This window comes from Pteropus alecto, unplaced genomic scaffold (assembly GCF_000325575.1).
Source record: "Pteropus alecto unplaced genomic scaffold, ASM32557v1 scaffold81, whole genome shotgun sequence".
Taxonomy (NCBI): domain Eukaryota; kingdom Metazoa; phylum Chordata; class Mammalia; order Chiroptera; family Pteropodidae; genus Pteropus; species Pteropus alecto.
Genome location: NW_006433378.1, coordinates 20,957,999 through 20,981,078, shown reverse-complemented (window position 1 = coordinate 20,981,078; position 23,080 = coordinate 20,957,999). Strand labels below are relative to the sequence as shown.

Sequence of the window (23,080 nt, the reverse complement as noted above, 5' to 3'; positions counted from 1 at the left end):
TTTGCTTGCTTGTTTTTTAAGCTCTTTTCACTTATGGATATGAAACCTCCCATCTCTCGAGCCAAGATGATTCTTATCACGAAAGCTGCTATCAAAGCCATTAAGGTAAGAATAAAATAAATTTATTTAATTTGAAAAAATTTTTTGAAATTTTGAAAATGATATTAAACATGAGAATTCATCTGTGAATTAGTTCAGGCCTGAACCAAAGAACACTAACCAGATTTTGCTGAAAGTACATGGTAATACAGTATGGCGTATTTGCATTTTAACATTACTTCAAAACCAGGTTTTTTTGCCCTTTTTCTTATTATTAGTATTTTCTCTGTATATTTTTCTCCAGCTTTATTGAGGTATAATTAACAAATAAAAATTGTATATATTTAACAATATGTAAAACCTGATTCGATAACATGTATACATTGTGAAATGATTACCACAATCAAGCTAATTAACACATCCATTACCCTCACAGTTATCTTTTGTTTTTATGTTGCTAAAAAATTTGAACTCCCAGAAGTAGAGGTAGAATGGCAATTTTTTTTCTTTATTTCGTTTAATTCTTGTCATAAATCAGCTGAGTATTAGCTTCATTGTTATTTTAAAAACAAACAACAACTTGGGCCCCATGAAATTAAATTTCATACCCAAGATTGAGCCTAAATAAGTGACTCACGGTAGAAACTGCATAAGTTAGTTCCAATTCCATTGTTATCCGTCTCATAAAATTGCCCGGTACACTGTTTTATGAAGGTTTATTGATTAAAAATCTAAGAAAAAGACCTCTTTGGGAGGATTTTTGTAGTTTTTGTTTTAATTAATTTCTTTCTGTTTGAAAGGTTTTTTTTTAGTTGTTGACTGTAGATTTCTCATGGTTTATTCAATATTATCTTGAGAATTATTCAAATTGTGCAAATTTCAAGGTGGTACGTATTTGTTAATTATAGGAAATGCAGAAATATGGAAACTACAGTAATTTTCTTTTAATTCTTTTCAGCTTTATAAGCATGTAGTTCAAATAGTAGAAAAATTCATCAAAAAGGTAACTATCCATTTTATTATTAACTCATTTCGTTATGTTCAGTATTTGTAATTTACTTTGTAAATTGTAATTTGGATGCTTTCTTGTAAAGCCGCTATACAAAGATGTTGTCACTGGAGATTCTTTTTAATCTCTAGAGGGTTTTTTTGGTGTGTGTGTGTGTGTGTGTGTGTGTGTGCGCTTTTCTTTTTAGGATTGAGTACTTACTATGGAGGTAGGCACTTAGCAGTTTCTCATCTACTGGGCAGGACTCTTCCCTGAGCCTAATGTGTCTCCTCTGCCCCATTCACTCTGTTGACATCGAACTCATCTTGGAGTATTTCAAATGATATCACTTTATAAAGTTTTTCCAACTTTTTCCAGCTCCTATCATAATTGAGCCATTTTCAGTTCTCCAGTTGTAATGTGTTGATTTATAACTGTGATTAGCATGTATATCTCAATAGAGGAATAAGAACAGAGACTTAGACATCTGTCTTCTCTCCCATGTAGTACATACTAATATGTATGGAAGCATCTCTGATCCATGGCCTTTGAATACTGGCTAAGATACAGGAGTTAGAGTTTCAACAGCTCTAAATGGTCATAGAGGTTTTTATAGTAGCAAATCAAAGTACAAATAAGTAAAACGGAAAAATAAAATTTCCTGTATGCTACAACTCCACATCATTGCACATATTTACATTTGGATCTACTCATTTTTTATTATGTGCATGTACATTTTTAAAAGAAAAATGGAGACATACTGATTAATGACCTGCTTTCCCCACTGAATTTATCGTAAACATCTGCAAGTATTTCATTTCATGATTGTTTCCACAATTAGTCAGTTCCCTGTCGTTGGACATTTCACTTCATTGGCTGGCCTATGGAAAAAATTAGATGCATAATAATTGTTTCTCTTAGGATAAATTTTTAGATATAGAATTGTTGGATCAAATACGGCTTTGCTTTTGTTGCTAAATCATCATCTATAAAGATTATAACACCTGAATGTATGTAGGTGTGTGTTTCTTTTTTCTTTTTATCTTACAATTTCATAGGCCAAAAATGACCTCTCTTTTTACTGTTTTTTGATTCTCTGATACTGTATTTTAACAGAATTAAGATTGGTATGTTGTTAAAATTACCCTTTTCATACTTTTAAAAGATAAAATTTATTGTTTTGAGCAGGAGGAATTGGAGTAGAGACTATCAAATGGATTTGTGTGGAAGTGACTTAGGGATTGATAAAGTAATGTTGATTTTGGGAAATTGTGTGTGGGGAGGGAGAGGGATCAGAGAAAAGTAAAATACTGGGGGGTCTGAAATATCGAGAGAATGGTATTTCTGTATAGACCTGTGGGAAATTCGACAGGCTAGCTAATAAAAGAGCTAGACATTCAAGTGGTTCTAAGTAGAAACTGTCATTGGATATACAGGGTTTCATAAAAGTGAGATGAATAGGTGTCAAATTGTGATTTGACTTCTCTTATATTGACTTTTACTTCTTTATTTTTGTAGTGTAAACCAGAATACAAAGTTCCAGGATTATATGTAATCGACTCAATTGTGCGACAGTCTCGTCATCAGTTTGGAACTGATAAAGATGTTTTTGGGCCAAGATTCTCTAAAAACATAACTGCCACATTCCAATATTTATATCTTTGTCCATCTGAAGATAAGGTATAGTTAATAATTTTTAAATTAGAACTTACATTCTTGTTTTTATTTTTATATTCATTTTAATCTATTTAAATATATTTTAGATATTTGAAACCTACTGTATTACTAGAAAGATAATCTAAACCTGAAATAAAAGCCAGTTTTTTCTGTAGTGGTCACCTCATATTTATCTTCTTGTAAAATCCTTCAGGAATGTTGTACTGTTGGAATATGAAAGGAGCACTATCTTGCTTTCAGGAAGACGTTGTTGTTAAGATTTACTTGTAGCAGAGAAAGGCATCTCAGATGGTTGCTTATTCTGGTAGGAAGGGACCAATAATTGATGGCTTTACCTAGTATGTAGAGATGTGAGAGCGTAAGTGGTATTCATTGCCAATCAGACTGCAGTATTTAACTCATCAAGATAGCTGGTTTTACTGTGTATAGACTCCAGTGGGTGAGAGAAATATATTGGTAAACCTACTCAGAAGAATGAAGAATGAAGAATGGAGACATGAAGATCATCATTCCTTGAATAGGAGATAAAGTTTTAACCCAAATAACACATCTTCTCTGGATCTCCTTCATATTAACTGGTCTACAAAGTAACTTACCTATCAATTACTGGCCAGTTTATTAAATATTTTAACTAATATAATCATCCTAAAGAAATTCTTCACTTTTATAAGATAAACTGGGTTTTCTTGGTCAGCAATAGTTTCTTTTAACCATAAGTAAAACATAATGAAAACTTTATTAAATTTATTATTTGAATACAAAGTTTTGATTCTCTAGGTTATATTCCTTTCTTGTTTCATTCTTTTCCTTCTGTTTCTAGATTAAACTTCTAAAGAAAGGTTGGTTAGAGTAGTCTAATCAGATTGTGATTCTAATGATAGCTTTTGTTTTCCTGTTTACAAAACAGACATGGTAAGAAAAAATTAGCCTAGGGTTGTTTCTCTCTCTCTTTTTTTTTTTGTAAGAGATATAATAAATTATTTATGCAAATATTTATTGTATATTCATGTTTTCTCACATATAACAGAGTAAAATAGTTCGTGTGCTGAACCTTTGGCAGAAAAATGGAGTATTCAAAATTGAAATTATTCAGCCTCTTTTGGACATGGCAGCAGGAACCAGTAATGCTGCCCCAGTGGCAGAAAATGTTACTAATAATGAAGGTATGGTCAAGTGTATCTGAGAGCTTAGAAAATGGTATGATTTTTTTTTTTTTGTACATAAAAAGTTTAGAGTCTATTTATATTCGTGGAATTTTTCCATAAGAAGGAAACTTGAGTTTACATAGAGGAAGGTATGGTTTTCTTTCCATAATTCTTATTTCTAATAAAAAAATGCTCTTCTAGTACTTGTTATAGTATAGACTGTAGTACCACAATCTGTATTTTTAGTGCGTCTTAAACTGAATGGAATGTTATTTTAGTAAAGAAGCTTAGTGGAATTTAAAAAGGAAATTTTGTTAGGTTAAAGTTTTCTTAGGCCTTAATGACCTTTTCATTTTTAGGTTCACCTCCACCTCCAGTTAAAGTTTCTTCTGAACTCCCACAAGCCACTACAAACTCTGTACCAACTGTACCACAGTTGCCTAGCTCTGATGCTTTTGCTGCTGTGGCCCAACTGTTTCAGTCAACTCAAGGTCAACAGGTAAACTACTCATCTACATATTAAATCATTTGCAGTTTGGTACTATTGTCATTTCTTTCTTTCTATTCCTAATTAATGAGTACCTTTAGGGGAGGAAATATTTCTTTCAGCTAGAAAAGCCTTGACTAGGAAATTAATGGCATAGGGATAATGGGAAAATGTGGACAGGTGAAAAACAAGGGAACCGCACGCTGAGAACAAAGAGTAGTACCCTTTTGAAGGGAACTTCTGATCTGCTAAGTGACCAGTATTGTTGATCACAATTCTACCGTTTCTGACTGATTTCAAAATTAAATGGGTTGGAGATGATTTTTGCATTTTTTAGAAAACATGTTTACGTTGTTCACAATTCAGTGTATTTTCTCTTCTTTGTGGCCATTATTTTCTACCATTGGGGTCATCAGCGTACATTTTAACTTTTAAGTGACACTCATTATATCCCCAATAGATGTATTCACGACAAACCTGACAATTACTAAAATGTTTATTCTTTTTCTAGTTTACTCTCTACCTGTGCTTTTTTAGTCACCTTTAAGGTTTTTTGTTTGTTTGTTATATACTTCGTTATGTGGTTTATCAGTTTTCCCATTCTTTAAGCTTCAGCAGATCCTTCAGACTTTTCAGCAGCCTCCAAAACCACAGTCTCCTGCCATTGACAATGCCGTGATGGCTCAGGTTCAGGCTATCACAGCTCAGTTAAAGACAGCTCCTGCACAACCACCTGAACAAAAAGCTGCTTTCCCCCCACCTGAACAAAAAACTGCATTTGACAAGGTATGCTTCTCATATATAACCCACCCCCCTGTTTATATCACTCAACTTGGGATGTGGAAGTTAGCCCTTTTCTAGCTTCTGTGTTGAGTTTTCATTTGTTGTATTGTGGTTTGAGGGATTTCCCTCCTTGACAGCAAAACATTGGTTATTTTTTTTTCTGGTTATAAATATAATACATACACATCGCAAAATTTTTCAGTAAAAGTAGAAAAGTAAACAGGAGAACATTCACTCTTAATCCCCATCCCATACTTGGAGATAACTGTTGTAACATTTTGCTGTACATCTTTTCACTGTTAATTTCCTATGGATATTTGCTATTATTTGGTCATGACACACACACACACACACACACACACACACACACACACACAGTTCTTAACTTGCTTGTTTTGATCTTAATCCTCTTGTCGCTGTTATTGTTTTTAAAGTTAATAGATTTAGATCTACTTTTTTACTGAGTGTTTATTAGGTATACTCTATTATGTGGACATATCACAGTTTAGCCATTTCCCTATTGATAGACATTTAAGTTGCTTTGTGTTTTTGCTGTTAAAAACCCTTAGTTGCCATATCTTATTTATATTTTTTTATTTTGATCATTTTTAAATTATTATTTTTTAATTTAGTTTCAAGTATACAGTACATTGGTTAGACATCTATATGGTTTGTAAAACGATCCCCCCATTTGCTCCCTCCCTCCCCTGACCCTCCACCTAGCCAACATATTAATGCTAACTGCATTCCCAGTGCCATGCTCTCCATCCCTGTGACCATCCATCGGCTACGTTTATTTTGATCATTTTTAAATTATTATTTTTTAATTTAGTTTCAAGTATACAGTACATTGGTTAGACATCTATGTGGTTTGTAAAACGATCCCCCCATTTGCTCCCTCCCTCCCCTGACCCTCCACCTAGCCAACATATTAATGCTAACTGCATTCCCAATGCCATGCTCTCCATCCCTGGGACCATCCATCGGCTACTAATTTGTACTTCTTGAGCCCTTCACCCCATTCTCCCAACCCCCCAAATCCCCCTCCTCTTTGTCCGACACCAAATTGTCCACTATGTTTATGAGTCTGGTTTCGATTAGTTCTTTTTATTCTTTAGATTCTGCATATAAGTGAAATGATATAGTGTTTAACTTTCTCTGTCTAACTTAAATACCTTTTAGGTCCATCAAAGCAATGTCTTTTTCTATCTCCTTCATTTTCATATGTAGGAGTCTTGTTTTCTTATCCTTTCAGCCACTCTTATTTTTTGGTTAGAGCACTTAATTCTTTTCCATTTAAGGTACTTATTGATAGGAATGTAGTTGTTACCATTCTTTATTCCTGTTTTTGATACATGTTTTTTTCTTCTTAAAGAAGTCCCACCACCATTTCCTGTAATACTGGCTTAGTGGTGATAAATTCCTTTAGCTTATTTTTGTCTGGGAAGCTCTTTATCTGTCCTTCAACTCTAAATGATAGCTTTGCTGGATAAATTATTTTTGGTTGTATATCCTGGGTCTGCATCCTGTTGAATATGTTTTGCCAAGCCCTTCTGTCCTGCATAGTTTCTTTTGAGAAATCAGCTGCCAGTCTTATCGGTGTTCTCTTATATGTAATTATTTGTTTTTCTCGTTGCTTTTAATATTGTTTCTTTGTATTTAACCTTTGGCATTTTAATTATAATGTGTCTTGGTGTGGGTCTCTTTGGATCCCTGATTTTTGGAATCCTCTGAGCTTCCTGGGGTCTTATGTCCATTTCCTTCACCAGGTTAGGGAAGTTTTCCATTATTATTTCTTCAAACAGCTGTTCAGCATCTTGATACAGTGATCAGACGAATATTTGGATCCTTCATAGTGTTCTATATCCTCCTTAAATTATTTTTATAGTCTTGACATCTTTTTTCTTGCCATTCTGATTGAATGTCCTGATTGGCTGTCCTGTCCTCTAAGTAGGGCATATGATCCTCTTATTTATTCACTTTGTTTATTCCATTTAATATACTTCTCATCTCTGATAATGTGTTCTTCATTTCAGATTGGTTCCCTTTTATAATTTCCATTTCCATTTTTATATTTATCTCTTTTTTGAAGTTCTCACTGAATTCACCTACACTTCCTAAAAGTTCATTGAGCATCTTTATAACCAGTGTTTTGAACTCTGCATGTTAGATTACTTGACTCTCTTATATCTGGATCTGTTTTGTTCTGTCATATGGTTTCTGCTTCTTTGTCTTCCCATTTTGGCTGCCTTTCCGTGTCTGTTTCTATGTACTAAGCAAAGCTCCTAAGTCTCCTGGTCTGATTAGTGTGGATTTGTGAAGTAGGTGTCCAGTGGCACAGTCCTGAGAGGGGTTCAGCTGCAGGCCAAACTTAGCCCAGGCCTCTACCCCTCCAGGGCCACTGTCAAGATTCAGCAAGCAATCCACAGATGCTGTGCTTACAGTTGCCTCAAGAGGCCACACCAGAAACTGAGGCCAGCTGGTTCCAGTGTGAGTCTAGGCGCTGCTCAGCAAGGAGCATCTGACTCCCTGAGGATATACCTGTATGTGTCTTGGGTGGGACTGCGAGTTGGGAGGCTGGGTTTCAGGGAATCCTCTGGGCAGAGTGACCTCTGTTATCCAGTTTGATGATGTTATGGCTCTGGTGGCTCTGCGTCCCACACTGGTGGGGGGAGGGCTCAACAGGGAATTACAGATACTGCTGGCACTTCTGTACGAAGTGAGTCTCGCCTCGACCCTCACTCCAACAGTGTCTCCCTGTAAGTTCCTCATGCTCCCTGCATGCAGTCAAATCAGCAGTGGTGCTCAGAGTGAGCAGGTCCATCACCCCGAAAAATCTGCTCGCAGACAGGGCCCCTTTAAGAGGCATTTGCCGCTGCCGCAGCCTTCATCTCACTCAGCCGCTCGGGACCGGGCAGCCCCACATCCTCGCCCCATCCTACCTTCTGCCGTTGCAGGGTGATTTCTTGGATTTCTCTGTAGTTGTATGGCTTGTTCATCTAGACCCAGGTGACTTTTCCTTGCTGCTGCTCTTTGTTTCCGTCACAACTTTTATTTGGTCGCCAGAGGGATAAACAGAGTCTCTATCATCTATGCCATTTTTTTTCTCTCTCTCTCGTTACCATATCTCTAATACGAAGGTTCATGTTGGTTCAGTGTCTCCCAACTGCTCTGCTGGGCCTTGGCATGTTTAGGAGACTGCCACTAAGGAAGGACACATAGGTGTGCTGAATATGGAAGCTCAGAGCTTGTTGAAATGTTAGCGCAAACAACTCCACTATTGTCTGTTTCATGTCTTTTCTACTGGGTTTATGGATATATAAAATGTTATTTCATTTTACAAGTTTCACTCCAAAAAATACAAAACTTTGAAAATCTTAGAACTAAATTATATCTTTTAGTTTTAATCATCTCTAAAATTTCTTATTCTTTCCTGCATTCTAAGATATAATAACTTTATTGCTGGTAGTCCAAATTAAGAATCCATGCAGTGAGTATTGATTGTCATTATATCTTAGTGACTTATGGTACTTGTATTGAAGAATGTTGGATGCAGTTTTTGAGTACAGAAGGAGTACATGCATAAGAGAAAAAATGCAAATGATACAGAAAGTTCTAAAGTAAAAGGGATGCAGTTTCACTCTGCTTTGAACAGATTTATGTCTTTTTTCAGACCTATTTCCATGCACATGTGAACATAAATTCTTACATATCGTGTTTTTATTAGTTTTGTGTTGTGATTAGGAAACCTTTCTTCACCTATGCTTTTCTTTTAATTGTGAATTTTTCTAGTAGTTTCATATTTTTTTTTTTGATGTTTGTCTCTAGTTCTTCTGGAGCCTACTTTAGATTATGGTTCTCAAGTCTCATTGAAAAATAAAAAATAAAATATGGTTCAGGATAAATCTTTATTTTTTTGGAAATGTCAATTCTCCCTATTTTTGTTGTACACTAAATTCCCATTTGTTTCCGTGTCTTCTCTAAACACTCCTCTGTCTCACTGGTAATATATTTGTTTATTTCTGTGTTTTGCCCTCCCCCCCTTTCTTTTCCCAAAATTCTCTTTGACTATTCTATAGACGCATATGTGTTAGTCAGTGTTCTCCAGAAAAACAGAACCAATTTTATGAACACACAAAAGTACACATAGAAAATGAGAGCAAGGCGGGGGAGAGAAAGTTAGGTTGATTTTTTTTAAGGAATTGGCTCCTTCAGTTGTGGAGGCTTGCAAATTGGAAGCTTGTAGAGCAGACTGGAGGCTGGAAATTCAGGTGAGTCAGTGTTGTCGGCTTAAGGCAAATACCTTCAGGAAACCCACGTTCTTGCTCTTAAAACCTTCAACTTATTGGTCAGAGTCCACCCACATTATGGGAGAGTTTTTCTTTATTCACAGTCTACTAGTTTAAATGTTAATCACAATTTTAAAACATCTTCACATCAACATCTAGATTAGTATTTGACCAAACACCTGGGCACCTTAACCTAGCCAGATTGACACATACAATTAACCACAACAGCATACTTTTCCGGATGAACTTACCATACATTTTAAGAATTTCTGAATTCATAGGTTACGTCCCAATAGTTTTTTATACAGAATCGTTTTTTATTACAGTTTTTTTTTTTGTCTTACATGTTTTTTCTTTCAGTTATTCTTAGATATTTAGTCATTTCCCAAAACAATAGGTATAAATAATGAAACTTTAAAGAACATATCTGTATGTGATAAACTGTAAAGATCATAGTTTTTGGTTTTTGTAGGCAATTTAAACCCAAGTTTTAATTTTGGCTCCTATACTCTACTGTATCTTGATGTTGAGATACTTAAATATCAGTGTTCATCACTGTAAAACAGTGATGGTAGTACCTATATTTTATTGCCATGAGGATTAATAAACTAATGTATGTAAAACAGCGAGGTGCTTAGGCCATATTATTAGATCCCGTGCTTACAATAAGAACTTTTACTCACACGGTCTAAAATTACATAGAGGGAAACACAGGTGTCCAAGAAGAGAGTTTCTTTCTCTTCCTAACTTAGAAATCTGTTGTCCAGGATGGTAGAACCAGAATTTCTGGGCAGAACTATCACAGAACACCACAAATTTAGGAATTTGAGGTTGGAAATCCATGAGCATAACGGACACAGCTTGAGAGAAAAGATTGCTCGTTGTATGCCAGAGTGTGAGGGCTTCAAAGTCAGAAAGACCATTGTCCACGTTCTGCATTTCATTGACTATACAATCAGTTATATTTCTTAATGACCTAAGCCTTAGCTTTCTTGGCTGTAAAAAAGAAGAAAATATATCTACATTTCATGCTCCTTGTGATGATGAAGTATTGTATATAACCTACCAAAACACAGTAATAAGTGTTCATTAAGCTACTTCCTTTCTTTCTGAATAAATGTAATATTTTTAAATGGCTCTTATAGATATGTGCTCTTGTGAAGTGCCCCCTCACCTCCTTTTAATGAAAGTTTCTGGTAATCTAAGGTCAGCTGTGAAGTTTTAAGAAAGAAGATAGTACATAGGCGGTAAAACTTCTCGATGGCCCTGTCTGTGCCGTTCTCTTTTTCCTTTTTCATATTAGTATTTTGTTGAGCAAGCAGCACATAGACATTTTTCTCTAGGCATATATAGTGCTTGGGTAAGACATGTACACCCATTGTCATGTGTGCAAAGTTCCAAAAGTTTTTAGTGTAGAAACATGACTATTTTAGTGAAATATTTATATTGTAAATTAACGATAAAGTACACATGTAGAAACTAGAAAGAAAACACTGCATTTATAATTTGGGAAGAAAAGCAGAACAAAAAATTGTCTTTTCCAAATGCCATTTGTGTAAAAATGGTTTGTCTGTGAACCAAAGTCCTAGGTAGGTTGGAAGATAGGATTGTACATGGCAGCATGGTGGAATTATGGATGATGGTATAAACATCTGTTGTTTTTATCAAGTTTTTTTGCACAGTGAATCAAAATCAGAATTTTCAAATGGAATGTTTATGTACCTATTCCAGAAGCTACTTGATAGATTTGACTATGATGATGAGCCAGAAGCTATGGAAGAATCAAAGAAAGAAGATGCTGCTGCTACTGCTGCCACCACAACATCTGCCGTTGTGATTGTGCCGCCTGCTCCGGCTGCAACGGCACCTGCTGCAGTCACACCTGCTACTTCTCCCCCACAGGCTCCCTTGTAAGTTTCTGTGTTTTGATTCCTCAGCACATACAGAGTTGGTAACTTTTGTGAGGCATAATGTCAGGAACATTAGTAACAAAATCATCTTTCATATAGAGTCATTGTTTTTTAAAATTGTGATATTTTGGATTTTCTTGCGAATGGGAAGGGGATACCGTGAGATTTACAATTTAAAAATGGCTTTTTGGGGGAAGAATAATGATGATTACATAAGTTAACATATAGGCAAACATGATTCAGTAAAATGTTGATTATTAATGATTCCTGAACAATGTTTTTTATGCTTCTGTAGTATAAATGTGGCTAAGAATCTCATGTATTTTGAATGGGTAAAAGGATTACTCATCTTTTTTTAGCGGGTTTCCTGGAGATGCCATGCAGCAGCCAGCATATACCCAACATCAAAATATGGATCAGTTTCAACCTCGAATGATGGCAATACAGCAGGATCCAGTGCACCATCAGGTACAAGCATTTTTCTTGCAGCTGCATTTGAATAATTGGGTTGCACTTCACAGGCTACTATTATTTAGCTATGTGATTGGCTAAGTAGTACTACAACTGCAATAAAAGCTGTTGAGCACGTAACTGATTTGAGTTGCTTTTTGCTTTAATTGAAACAAGGATGCTGAATATTACATACATACTTACAATTTAATAATAGGTATTTTTGTTAATGTAGTTTAGAGAGAGATTAAGGCTCTGTTTCAGGGTACTGGCCTATTTAATTATTTGGCTCTTTTGTTTGCAAGGAACCTCTTTGGTAAATGTGTGATTAGATGCTTTAGAGGGCTTTCACTTCTCAACGTTCAGAACTGTAGTTTGAGATCTGCAGTGAAAGGAGCATAGCACACAAGAATTGCAAGAAGTTAGTAGAGATTTGTTCATTGGATTTATTGTACTAAATCTTTAATTTAGAGTTTCCTAAACTTTACTATGCATCTCAGTTAATGGGGGCAGGGAGGGGCATTAAAGAAAATACAAATCCTGGCCCTCCAGTGCTATAGTCAGTTTTTTAAAATTAATTGTGTAGTGATTCTTTTGTACCATCAGCCTTGAGAAATAATACTTTATAGCCTTAACTTAGAAAGGATTCTAAGAGGTCAGTTTAAACTACATTCATTTTCTTTTCTTTATCATTTTTAGTCCATTCTGTGCATTTGATAAAAGAAATTAATACCATAATTTTAATGACTTGTTGGTGAATGAAGTTTGAATAGTATTTTATAAGCCTGTTTAAAATATGAAGAAAACTTATGAACTTATTTTGAATGTTTTAACAATTACTGAAAGTTTATAAATAATTTAGAAAGAATACCCTTGTGGCATTATAGTTACATTTAGTCGTATTGGAATAGCATGTGCAAAAATATGTTAGGGTGTGATTTACTGTCATCATCATTATATTTGAAATCCTAAAAGTAGGCATGGCATGTTAGCCAAAACTCCTTTTAAATTTTTTAAAAGTGAACTTAGAAAGTCAATGCTTCTAGCTACTCCTTCTTCCAAAAGGCTTAATTGCCTTTAAAGTTGAAGAGAGACAATTTGCAAAAGAGTACCTCTGACTTAAGTTCATTATGTCACATGGTGTTCTCACATAAATGAGGAAGTTATGTCTTTAAATTTATGAAGCCAAACCTGTGTATTCATAATTTTAAAACAAGTTATAGGATCTTTAACTTGTATACTTGGATACATAACAGTCTTCAATAAAAATTATCTATAAAGTAAGGGTTTTTCTGATTATTTTTGGTAGCTATTACTTTCAATCTACTCATACACTTTATTTAAAAACAAAAGGTTCAACTTCCTCCTAATGGACAAATGCCAGGATTTGGCCTTCTTCCTACACCTCCATTTCCTCCCATGGCTCAGTCTGTGATTCCTCCAACTCCACCTGTACAGCAGCCTTTCCAAGCTTCTTTTCAGTCACAAAATGAACCACTTACGCAGAAGGCACATCAGGTATAACTTCATTTTTGATTGTTGATGATCTTTTTGGTTGCCTTGATTTCTGTACAGATTCCTGCTTATTTGCTTGTTATCTTCATTTTTTCATATGAAGAAAAGCTATTACCTTGGGCACGTATTAACCCTCTCTGTGGCCCAAGTTTCTCTTCCGGAAAATGGACATAATAGTAGTACCAATTTTCATACGGTTCTTGAGGATTGAGACAGTATAGAATGCTTAATCAGTGCCTAGCTCACCACTCTAGGTGATGGTTTATTAAAACAGTACATAACCTATACAAAGTAATTTCCGGAAGTAGAGTATTTCTTCTAATGTCGTAAACCGTATAAAAAATGTTTTCCCACTAAAGGCCAGTCATTTATTAAACAAGTAATTTGATCTCAAGTAATCATAAGAGAACTATCTCAGAGCAAGAGATTTGTAATTTAGCATTTTTTAGATTTTGTCCTCTTACCTCTATAATTCCCACTTTTCTCATGTAATAATGGTTGTTTGTTTGTTTTTAAAGGAAATGGAAGTAGAACAACCTTGTATTCAAGAAGTTAAGCGGCATATCTCTGATAACAGAAAGTCAAGATCTAGGTCAGCATCCAGGTAATTTATAGGAAATGGTTTATAAGCCTATATGTCTTAGGAGACATAGAGATTAAAATCAAGTTGGATTGTTTTTAGATATGCGGTTAATAAATTAACACTTGATATATTTGTCTATGGAACGGGAGCAGAAGTATTAATTTAAAAAAATTCTAAGGTGAGTTTGTCATCTTACCCACATTTTTTCCCTTTGAGTTACGCTAATGCCTGCATACAGATCGTGTACGTGGATTTAAAACAATTATGTGTTAATAATAAAATTGCTTTACAGATTTATCGGTTAACAAAGTAGAAAGCTGATTAATACTGTAATCAGCTTACATTTTTAATTGCTGCAGAAAAGACTTTACTGAGACGATAGATAACAGAAGTCACAGTATATCTCAGTGGTGACAATTAGCATCTTAAATACAAGGATGTAACTTATAGTACCAGAGGTATCAAAGATGAGCGATACTTACATAAGCTAGCAACCTTCTTTATCTCATTTAAAATACATGTATGCCTTCTAACTTTGAACATATTAATCTTTAGAATGAATTCCCTGTTGTCAAATTCTTGTTTAACATATCTAAACATTAAATTACCTACTTGTATTTTTTTTTTAATTAATACATACTTAGATTAAAATTTTTTTTCCTTTACGTGCTATCTATTCTCTCTCATGAAAATATTAGGTCGCCAAAAAGAAGGCGATCTCGATCTGGTTCTAGATCTCGAAGGTCTCGTCATCGACGTTCTAGATCTCGGTCTAGAGATAGACGCCGACATTCTCCTAGATCTCGATCCCAAGAAAGACGGGATCGAGAAAAAGAAAGAGAACGCCGACAAAAAGGCCTTCCTCCAATCAAATCAGAAACTGCAAGTGGTAAATTAACCTTTCTATTCAGACTTCTTGCATTATTTTTTTTCATGTCATGGGTTTAAAATGTTTTAAAACTGTTAGCAAAATATTGCTTTATCACGTCTTGTTTGGTGACCACCCTTGGATTTGCTTTCATACATTCAGCCAGCTGTACAGTAGCAATGAGTGAACCAAAGTAACAGTTTTGAGCACTAGAGTGTTTAAAATGCAGTGTATGAAATATAAAGTCATTAACTAGCTCTCTATATATACAGTGGAAAGGTTTTATTTTTTTCCATAATAAACTAATATGTTATTTTATAAATATAATTTACAGACTATATTATTATCTTGCATTATTTCAAGAATCTCATCATGTGTTTAGAATATGCTTAATAAGATATGCTGTAAGCCCATCTATTACTGAATTTTTCATTTATATAACTAGGGCATGTGTAAAACTTCTGACTGGCGGAGTTATTTCCTAGGGCACAATATAAGAGAAAAACCATATACACTTGAAAGTTGGAAAAGGAAAACTATGTAAAGTGAACAAAAGCACTGAATTGGTTGGTGGTCAGGAGTTAGGATCAAGTCTTAGATCTGTCCACAAAAAGGCCAGTTTTTTTGTCCAATTCCTAACTGTATTCACTATCCTGGTTTCATTTCTGGAAGTACTACCACAGCTTTCTAGAATTTTTTAAATGTAAATGGCATTCGCTGCTCAGACTTGAGGTATCATGATATAGCTCATGCATATTTTCTGTAATAAGTTTTTCCATGTAAGGTACAGTACTGTTCATTATCGAATATGTACATTCATGATGATTTTATTTTAAGTTTGTAGTACTACACTCTGGGTGGGACAGCTGGACAAAAGGACTACTCAGCAGGATGTTGCCAGTCTCTTAGAAGAATTTGGTCCAATTGAATCAATTAATGTGAGTGATTATTAAATTATGTAATGATAGTGGACAGATGTCGTTGTCATTTTACAAAATTAAGGACTTGAGACTAGAGTTTAGGTGTTCCGAGTCCATGTTTAGCATTATCTGCATTTAACCACATTTCTTTGATAGCCAAATTTAATTTAAAACCTTTTTCTAGAAAAGTCTTTTTATAACAAAGCTGGGGGGGCTGTAGGTTTATTAATAATGCTGGTTTATTAATAGGTTTATTAATAAGTCTGGTTGAGACCAGACTTGAATTGCCATTTTACAATTCATTTTCATATTAGATGATGGAACACTAACTTGGTTGGGGCGGGGGTTGTAGTTGGGGTTGTTGGAACTGGTTACTTAGTGTTATATCTTGTTGCTCAGTGATTTTGTCATTATCACATTTTATAATACAATGTTTTCGAGCAGATGATTCCTCCCAGAGGTTGTGCCTATATTGTTATGGTTCATAGGCAAGATGCATATCGTGCCCTGCAGAAACTGAGCCGAGGAAACTATAAAGTGAACCAGAAATCCATAAAGGTACAGTTTTATGCCTTATAATTCATTGTTTTAAAACTAATTTTGGACACTGAGGCTTTTCATCTTTTTTAAAAAGAGGATCTGCTAAAAGTTAACAAAAAATTTAATGTTAAGTTCATGGTAGAATTTTTTTTTCATTTAGATAGAACAATTCATCAAGGTATTTAATTGGTACTTTATGTTGTCATTTAGTAAAATATTTTATCTTGTTGCAAAACTTTTGGATTTTTTACATTTTTATTTTTAAAGTTTGTTATCTTAGAATTAACTATAAATATTATTCAGCAAAGATAGAAAAAAATATATAAATACGTGGGTATTCTTCTCAGGGCCACAGTCATTGTTTTCTCAGTATCATAACACACTGTCCTACCCTTGTATTGTGCCACAAAAGGATTTTTTCTAATGCCGAATAATCCTAACGTACCCAAGACTTTTGAAAGTGGTCTCCAGTATGCTGGATTGTACAGGGAAGTTTGTACTTCTCCTAATAAACTTTTTCCTTTTCTCTAAGTTTTATGATGGCTGGGTTGGGGGTTTGGTGGTTGAAGAAGTAGATAAGGAAGTGATGCCAGTACATTTCCCAGGACAAAGTGGGATAAAAGGGTAAGCAGTTTCCTAGTGTCAAATAAGATCCAGGGATGGCTGAGCCAGATTGCTCCTTTGCTGCCCAAGTCTGAGTGACTAGAATGGTGGGAAACAGTAAACTCTCAAAAGTTTTGACATTCTTCTCTTTCCTTTTTTTTATTTTAACTTATGGTGCAATAGATTGCCTGGGCCTTAAATAAAGGAATAAAGGCAGATTATAAACAGTATTGGGATGTAGAACTTGGTGTTACTTATATTCCATGGGACAAAGTCAAGCCTGAAGAACTGGAGAGTTTTTGTGAAGGAGGAATGTTGGATAGTGATACACTTAATCCAGGTAAAACGGTATTTAATGTCTTGTGAAAGTCATCTAATTTCTTGATAGTTTGTGTGACGTGTTTATTCTTTGCTTTAGGAAGTGATTTTTGAGATTTTTCAAGTACCCTGCTGTGTGCTAGTCTCTCTATTATAAATTGAGGAAACCGGTGAATAAGACAAATGTGGTCTTTGCTTTTATACAATTTATATTAAGTGGGAGAGATGCAGATATAAATGGAATAATTATTGATCGTGGGGTTAATTATTAATTACGATATTTAAGTAGATCTTAAGTAGAATTTTTCACTGTGAAAACCTCACAGATGAGATGAGTCTTAAACTAATCATCGTGGGTTCTGTGTTTTAATCCAATGCTTCATAATAATTTCTTGGAAAATGTTTACATGTCCAGAGAAGTAGTAGAGAGCAAATAGTAAGACAAGGAGGTGCAGTTATTTGTGGTCAAGAATATCAAAAATGCCAGATTGACAGTGGGATTGCAGTGGGGAAAATGGCAGCATGTATGGGCATGACCTGGAGATTGACAGATAGCTTGACAAGGGAGGAGCACAGGATGGTATGGCAATTAGAGTAAACATCTAAGGAATCTTCAAGGAGAGATGGTTTGAGAGGAAGGTGAAACAGTGCTAGACCCCACCTCCTCCCTCCACAGCACATGAGGCCTTCACTTACAGTTAGAGCTAGGTGTCTGTTCAGGCAAACAGATATTGAGGGTCTACTATGTGCCATGCATTCTGGAAGGCTCTGGTCCAGGGTAAAAAGAATCCTGCTCCCCTCTTCCAGGATCTTTTGTCCAAACAAGACAACTGTTTTGGTTAAGAACATAGACTCTAGCCAGATGTGTCTGGGTTCAGTCCTATATCTGCCCCTTACTAAGTGTGTGACCTTGGGCAAATTTTCTTTTCCTCGTTTATAAAATGAGAATAATAATAATAATAATAGGAACTACTTACAGTGGTTATAGGAAATTATTTAGTGTGTATAGAATGCTCAGAACTGTGCATGGCACACAATAAGCACTTGTTTTTGCTGTTATTTGTTAATGCAAATAATTAATATTTATAAGATCAACATAAGCATTTATTTAATAATCAGACCGTTGATGTTTTTTACATAGTCACCATTTTAAAAAATCATTTCTAGATTTAAAGTTACAAACTAAAAATGGTAAACTTTTATCGTTAAATTTCTTTAACTCATAGAGTGGAAAGGAATTCCCAAGAAGCATGAAAATGAAGTTGCTCAAAATGGAGGGGCAGAAACCTCACACACAGAACCAGTATCACCCATACCCAAACCTTTACCTGTGCCTGTCCCTCCTATTCCTGTTCCTGCACCTATAACAGTACCGCCTCCGCAGGTAAGAATATTTGGAGGATTATTTAAACTTTTAAGTGTCTGAAAGATACCTTTCTAAATCTGATTGTAGATATGTGTCTGGATTCGTAGTCAAAGACATGAGTACATAAATGTGCATTATTGTCATGTTTTGGTATGTCAGACATGTTGTAAACTTTTTAACACATTTTACATTCATATTGCCTTACATCTGTCTAGATTATCGAGTATCTCACATTATAATGGTTCAGACTTGAAACTCAAACCTGTTGTTAGAGTTTCTCCTATCCTGCTTACTCTTACCTTGTTTTCTTATCAGATCTTTATTTTTCGGGGACTTTATGTTCTCAGGGAGCTTGGATTTAAACCCAATAAGTAGCAGTTTTGAGGGAAAGATAGTTTCTAAATCCTCAGTTTGGGTGGTGTTAGCATGAGTTTTTTTAAATGGAGGATGGAGAGCTATTAAATACATTGAGTGCCATTTAACCGAGTCTCTGCTGTCGTATTACTTCAGAAGAAAGAATCTGGATTCTGGCAGAGCTGGGTTTGAATCCCAACTCTATTGGTTATACTCAGCAGCGTGACTTTGGGCAAGTCACCTAACCTCTAAGCTTCATTTTCCTGTGTATAAATGTGCACTTTCCCTTTCCTGGCTTTGGCTCTGGTATTCTTCCTCTGTCAGTGTTGTTTTGAGGATTAAATGAGGTAATATATGTTAAGTACTCTGTAGGTTTCCTGTTACATAATAAGAGCTGACCAATGAAAAACCTTTTCACTAAAATTAGAAATATTTGATCCATAGTTTTATGTGTGATCTACTAGATTTTCTTTTTTTTTTTTTTTTACCAGACTTTTCTTCTTCCAATACCTTCTTTCCTCATTTTCTCACATTAAATCTGCTCAGATAAATAGCAGCTATCACAGAAGCAATACCTATGGTTTTCTGAATGGGAGAAAAAAAACACATGCTTCGATACATATTTAGCTGTGATATTTTATAAATGAACTCCCTCAATTGTCACTCTTTAGTTGACCTTTTGGATATGCCCTTCCAGTGTAGGTTTTAAATAAGATTCAGTGTGGTATCAGCACTCATTTAAGAAACCTGATTTATCTGTCAAAATTGATTATACTTTTTTTAAAACAATAGCTAATATTTATTGGTGCTTTAAGTGCCAGGCACTAGCACTGAACATGTATTAACTCTTTAATCCCCATAATCATGTGAGGTTGGTACTTTTTTATTTTACAGATGAATAAACTGAGGTCTAGACAGTGTAAGCTTGCTTAGTCAAGATCACAAAGCTGGTTAAAAGGGTGTTCAGGTACTTCGTCCCTAGGACTTGTGATCTTAATCACTGTGAAAATTGTTGGGTAGATTTTCAAACTTACTGACCTGAACATGGAACATTTTTCAACGTATCGTATTCTATCAGAACTAAAAGATGCTGGTGAAATACAATGTGAATTTGCTTTCATAAAGTAGAGAGCAAAACTTTTGATTTCTATCATTTGGAGTAGATACAAATTGTTACCTGTTTTCTAACTTATTCACATAATCACAAATTTAGAAATATCTATTTTTTCAACAAGATGTTTTCTTTGTCTCTACTCACTATATGGGTAGCAGGGTAGCTAGATATGTGGCTTCATTTTCCTTTCTAGGTCCCACCACATCAGCCAGGTCCTCCAGTAGTCGGTGCTCTCCAGCCACCTGCTTTCACGCCGCCTCTGGGAATCCCCCCTCCCGGCTTTGGACCTGGTGTTCCTCCTCCTCCTCCTCCTCCATTTTTGCGTCCAGGATTCAACCCAATGCATTTACCACCAGGTACACTGAATTGTTTGAGAAGACATTCTTTTTTTAGAGGCTGCAATAAAATAACAGCATAAGGTGACGTTATTTCTCTTACTTTAGGTTTTCTTCCTCCTGGACCCCCACCTCCTATAACTCCACCAGTATCCATTCCTCCTCCTCACACTCCACCAATAAGCATCCCAAACTGTAAGCGTGTTTTTCCTTCGTGTTTAGTTGTGCTCTTGGAGTCGGGAGTAGGAGGGAGACTGGACTAGTAATAAGGTTTTTAGTATGGCAAAAGAATTGTTGACCGGGGAGATAATTATTCAGCTTCACATGTTGATGTAATTATATTCCTTAGCTACTATCGCTGGTATAAATGAAGACACTACAAAAGACTTATCTATTGGAAATCCCATTCCAACAGTGGTGTCTGGGGCTAGAGGAAACGCCGAGTCTGGTGACAGTGTGAAAATGTATGGCTCTGCCGTGCCACCTGCTGCACCCACGAATCTACCCACCCCTCCTGTAACTCAGCCTGTTTCACTTCTTGGTAAGTTAACTTTTTTTATCATTAGTGTTTTCCCCTCTGCCCAAATTAGGTTTTTTTTTTTTTAAAAAAAAAAAAAAAAGAAAGAAAAAAAAACAATGCTAATTTTGGTAAAAATGTTGTCTGGGGCTAATATTTTTCTCTGAGGAAGATCTTCCTCTTAAATATGTGCCTTTGGTTTTTTACCAAGAGTAGCCCCAGAGACAACCGTGATGATGAAATCATGTTTGTCTGTCTTGAACAAAAGTTTGGGTTTGCACATCTTAATTTGGTATAGAAAAGTGATGGTATAGAAAAGTGAATTAAGCTCTGTGGAAAGAAATTGGTACAAAGTCCATAAATGACATAACCCCAGACATCCCAGCTTTATAAGATGTAACATTTCTTTGACAACATAGTTTTTTTTTCCTGTCTGGGTCAATTTTTGTTTATCTAAAACCCCTGGACTTTGGTAGCATTCTCTGTGGGCTAGCAAAGAAATTATCTTTGCTACATTGCAATAAAATGGCTTTGTTACTGGAGCGACAGGTGCACAGCCTGAGATAACGCTTTCCCAGTGACCCCTCAGTTTTCTCCTGCTACGGTTTATCTGTTATACTCTACCCATAACTTCATTACTGTGATTAAAAGAAGTGTGATTTAGATTGTTTACAACTTTAAGAGGCCGTACTCTTGCTTGCTTGAATTATAAATTAATATATCATATACTTGTTATATTGACCATCTTTCAAATTAATAAATTATTGTATTGGAAGTGGTATTACCAAGTATGATTAACACTTGATTCTCCTAACGGGTAGTTAATTCATCCTTAGTATTATAGTGTTCTAGTCCTATGAATCCATTGTGTGTTTCAGAGGTACATGTGTGCGCACATGTTTACTTTCATAATTAGATACTTTAGTGAAGAGCACATTGGTTACCTCTGAGATATAGGACTGCGGGATGTTGGTTTGTGATGGAGGACTTTTACTTTTCACTTACACTTTTCAGTACTGTTGGAAATTTTTACTTTGTGCATGTACTACGTTTATAATAATAAAAGTCAATTTATTTTTAAATGGCATGCTGTCTTGTGCCCTTTCCAAGACCGAGTTTAGGCTGATAATAAACTTGATTTTTATTTTCCTTATTACACAAACTGGGTAATGGTAAAAGAAGATTTGGGGTTAAAATTTGTCACAAGTGAAGTAGCAGTCGTCATCATAATGGTGGGAAATGATTTGTTTAATGAGGAGGTCTTTTATGAGGCATGTGCCCTACTGGAGATAATATAGTAGAAGGAACATTGGACTAGCAGCCAGGAAACCTTAACACCTTTGAATCTCAGTTTTGTTAATGTTTTGTTTTATTTTTTATTTTATTTTCATATTTGTAATAAGACGTTGCACAAGAACCTCAGATTCTGAGTTGGGTAGAATTTTCTGATCAACCCTTTTCCTTTACCCCACACCCCTGATTATGAATTCTCTTTGAAGTACAGTTTTCCAGTCTAGCATCCATGAATAGTAGGCCACCTGAGACTGTTTACAAAATTGTATGCATTCGTGCTGCTTTTCTGGGCTTAGTAAATTCATTGAATAAGTAAGAAGGTTTCATTATCTTCAAGAGTTTAATAACCACTACTTTCAAACAACCTTGGAGAATAAGTAGCCTGCTTCTGATTTAACATTTAGGTCTTGAAGACTCAGCCCTTTGTTTCTTATCACTACTGAAATGTACAATTTAAACTTCATCCAACACGTGAAACAAAACAGATCAAAAATTGGTGAGCTTTAAAAATCAACTTGGTAAGCTAAGCACTGCTAGAAAATAAATTTCTTAGTATTTAATGTTACCTGGCATACCTGTGTGGCTGTCCGTCCCTCCTCCCCACCTTTACCTCCCCACTAGAACGGAAGCTTCCTGAGAGAGGGACAGTTTTTACATGAATTAAGTGGAAGGATGGCTGGTTTCCAGCGCAGGGCTCTTTACACTCACTTCTGATGATCTTTAACTTTTAAAACAAAATTTAGATATTGAAGGCTGTTCCAAATCTAGAAAGGTTAAAATTTGACATAACAAAAAAAAATGAAAACTTGTTCAAATAAGCACTTTTAGCCAAAATGCAGTTCTAATCATGAGAATGAAAGCCTTCTATGTTCCTTCAGTTAGAAATCTTGAAAAGACTATTCATGAATTTTGACTGTTTGAAGAAATGAGACTTTTTAATGTATATGCAAATAAAGGGAAGATTTATCCAGAAGACTCATCAGAAT

At 35.2% G+C, this 23,080-nt stretch overlaps 1 protein-coding gene across 1 annotated transcript; it reads left to right on the top strand.

Annotated features, from left to right (window-relative positions):
• SCAF4 (SR-related CTD associated factor 4) lies at positions 1-22,659 on the top strand. The gene is made up of 19 exons (XM_025044194.1): positions 1-105; positions 998-1,042; positions 2,546-2,707; positions 3,732-3,867; positions 4,209-4,348; positions 4,946-5,122; positions 11,140-11,318; positions 11,678-11,786; positions 13,122-13,286; positions 13,802-13,887; positions 14,565-14,755; positions 15,572-15,672; positions 16,099-16,212; positions 16,981-17,137; positions 18,342-18,499; positions 20,143-20,305; positions 20,393-20,479; positions 20,634-20,825; positions 22,499-22,659. The coding sequence occupies exons 1-19, from the start codon at positions 34-36 to the stop codon at positions 22,549-22,551; spliced, it is 2,487 nt and encodes an 828-aa protein (XP_024899962.1). The 5' UTR covers positions 1-33; the 3' UTR covers positions 22,552-22,659.
• Positions 22,660-23,080: the final 421 nt, after the last annotated feature.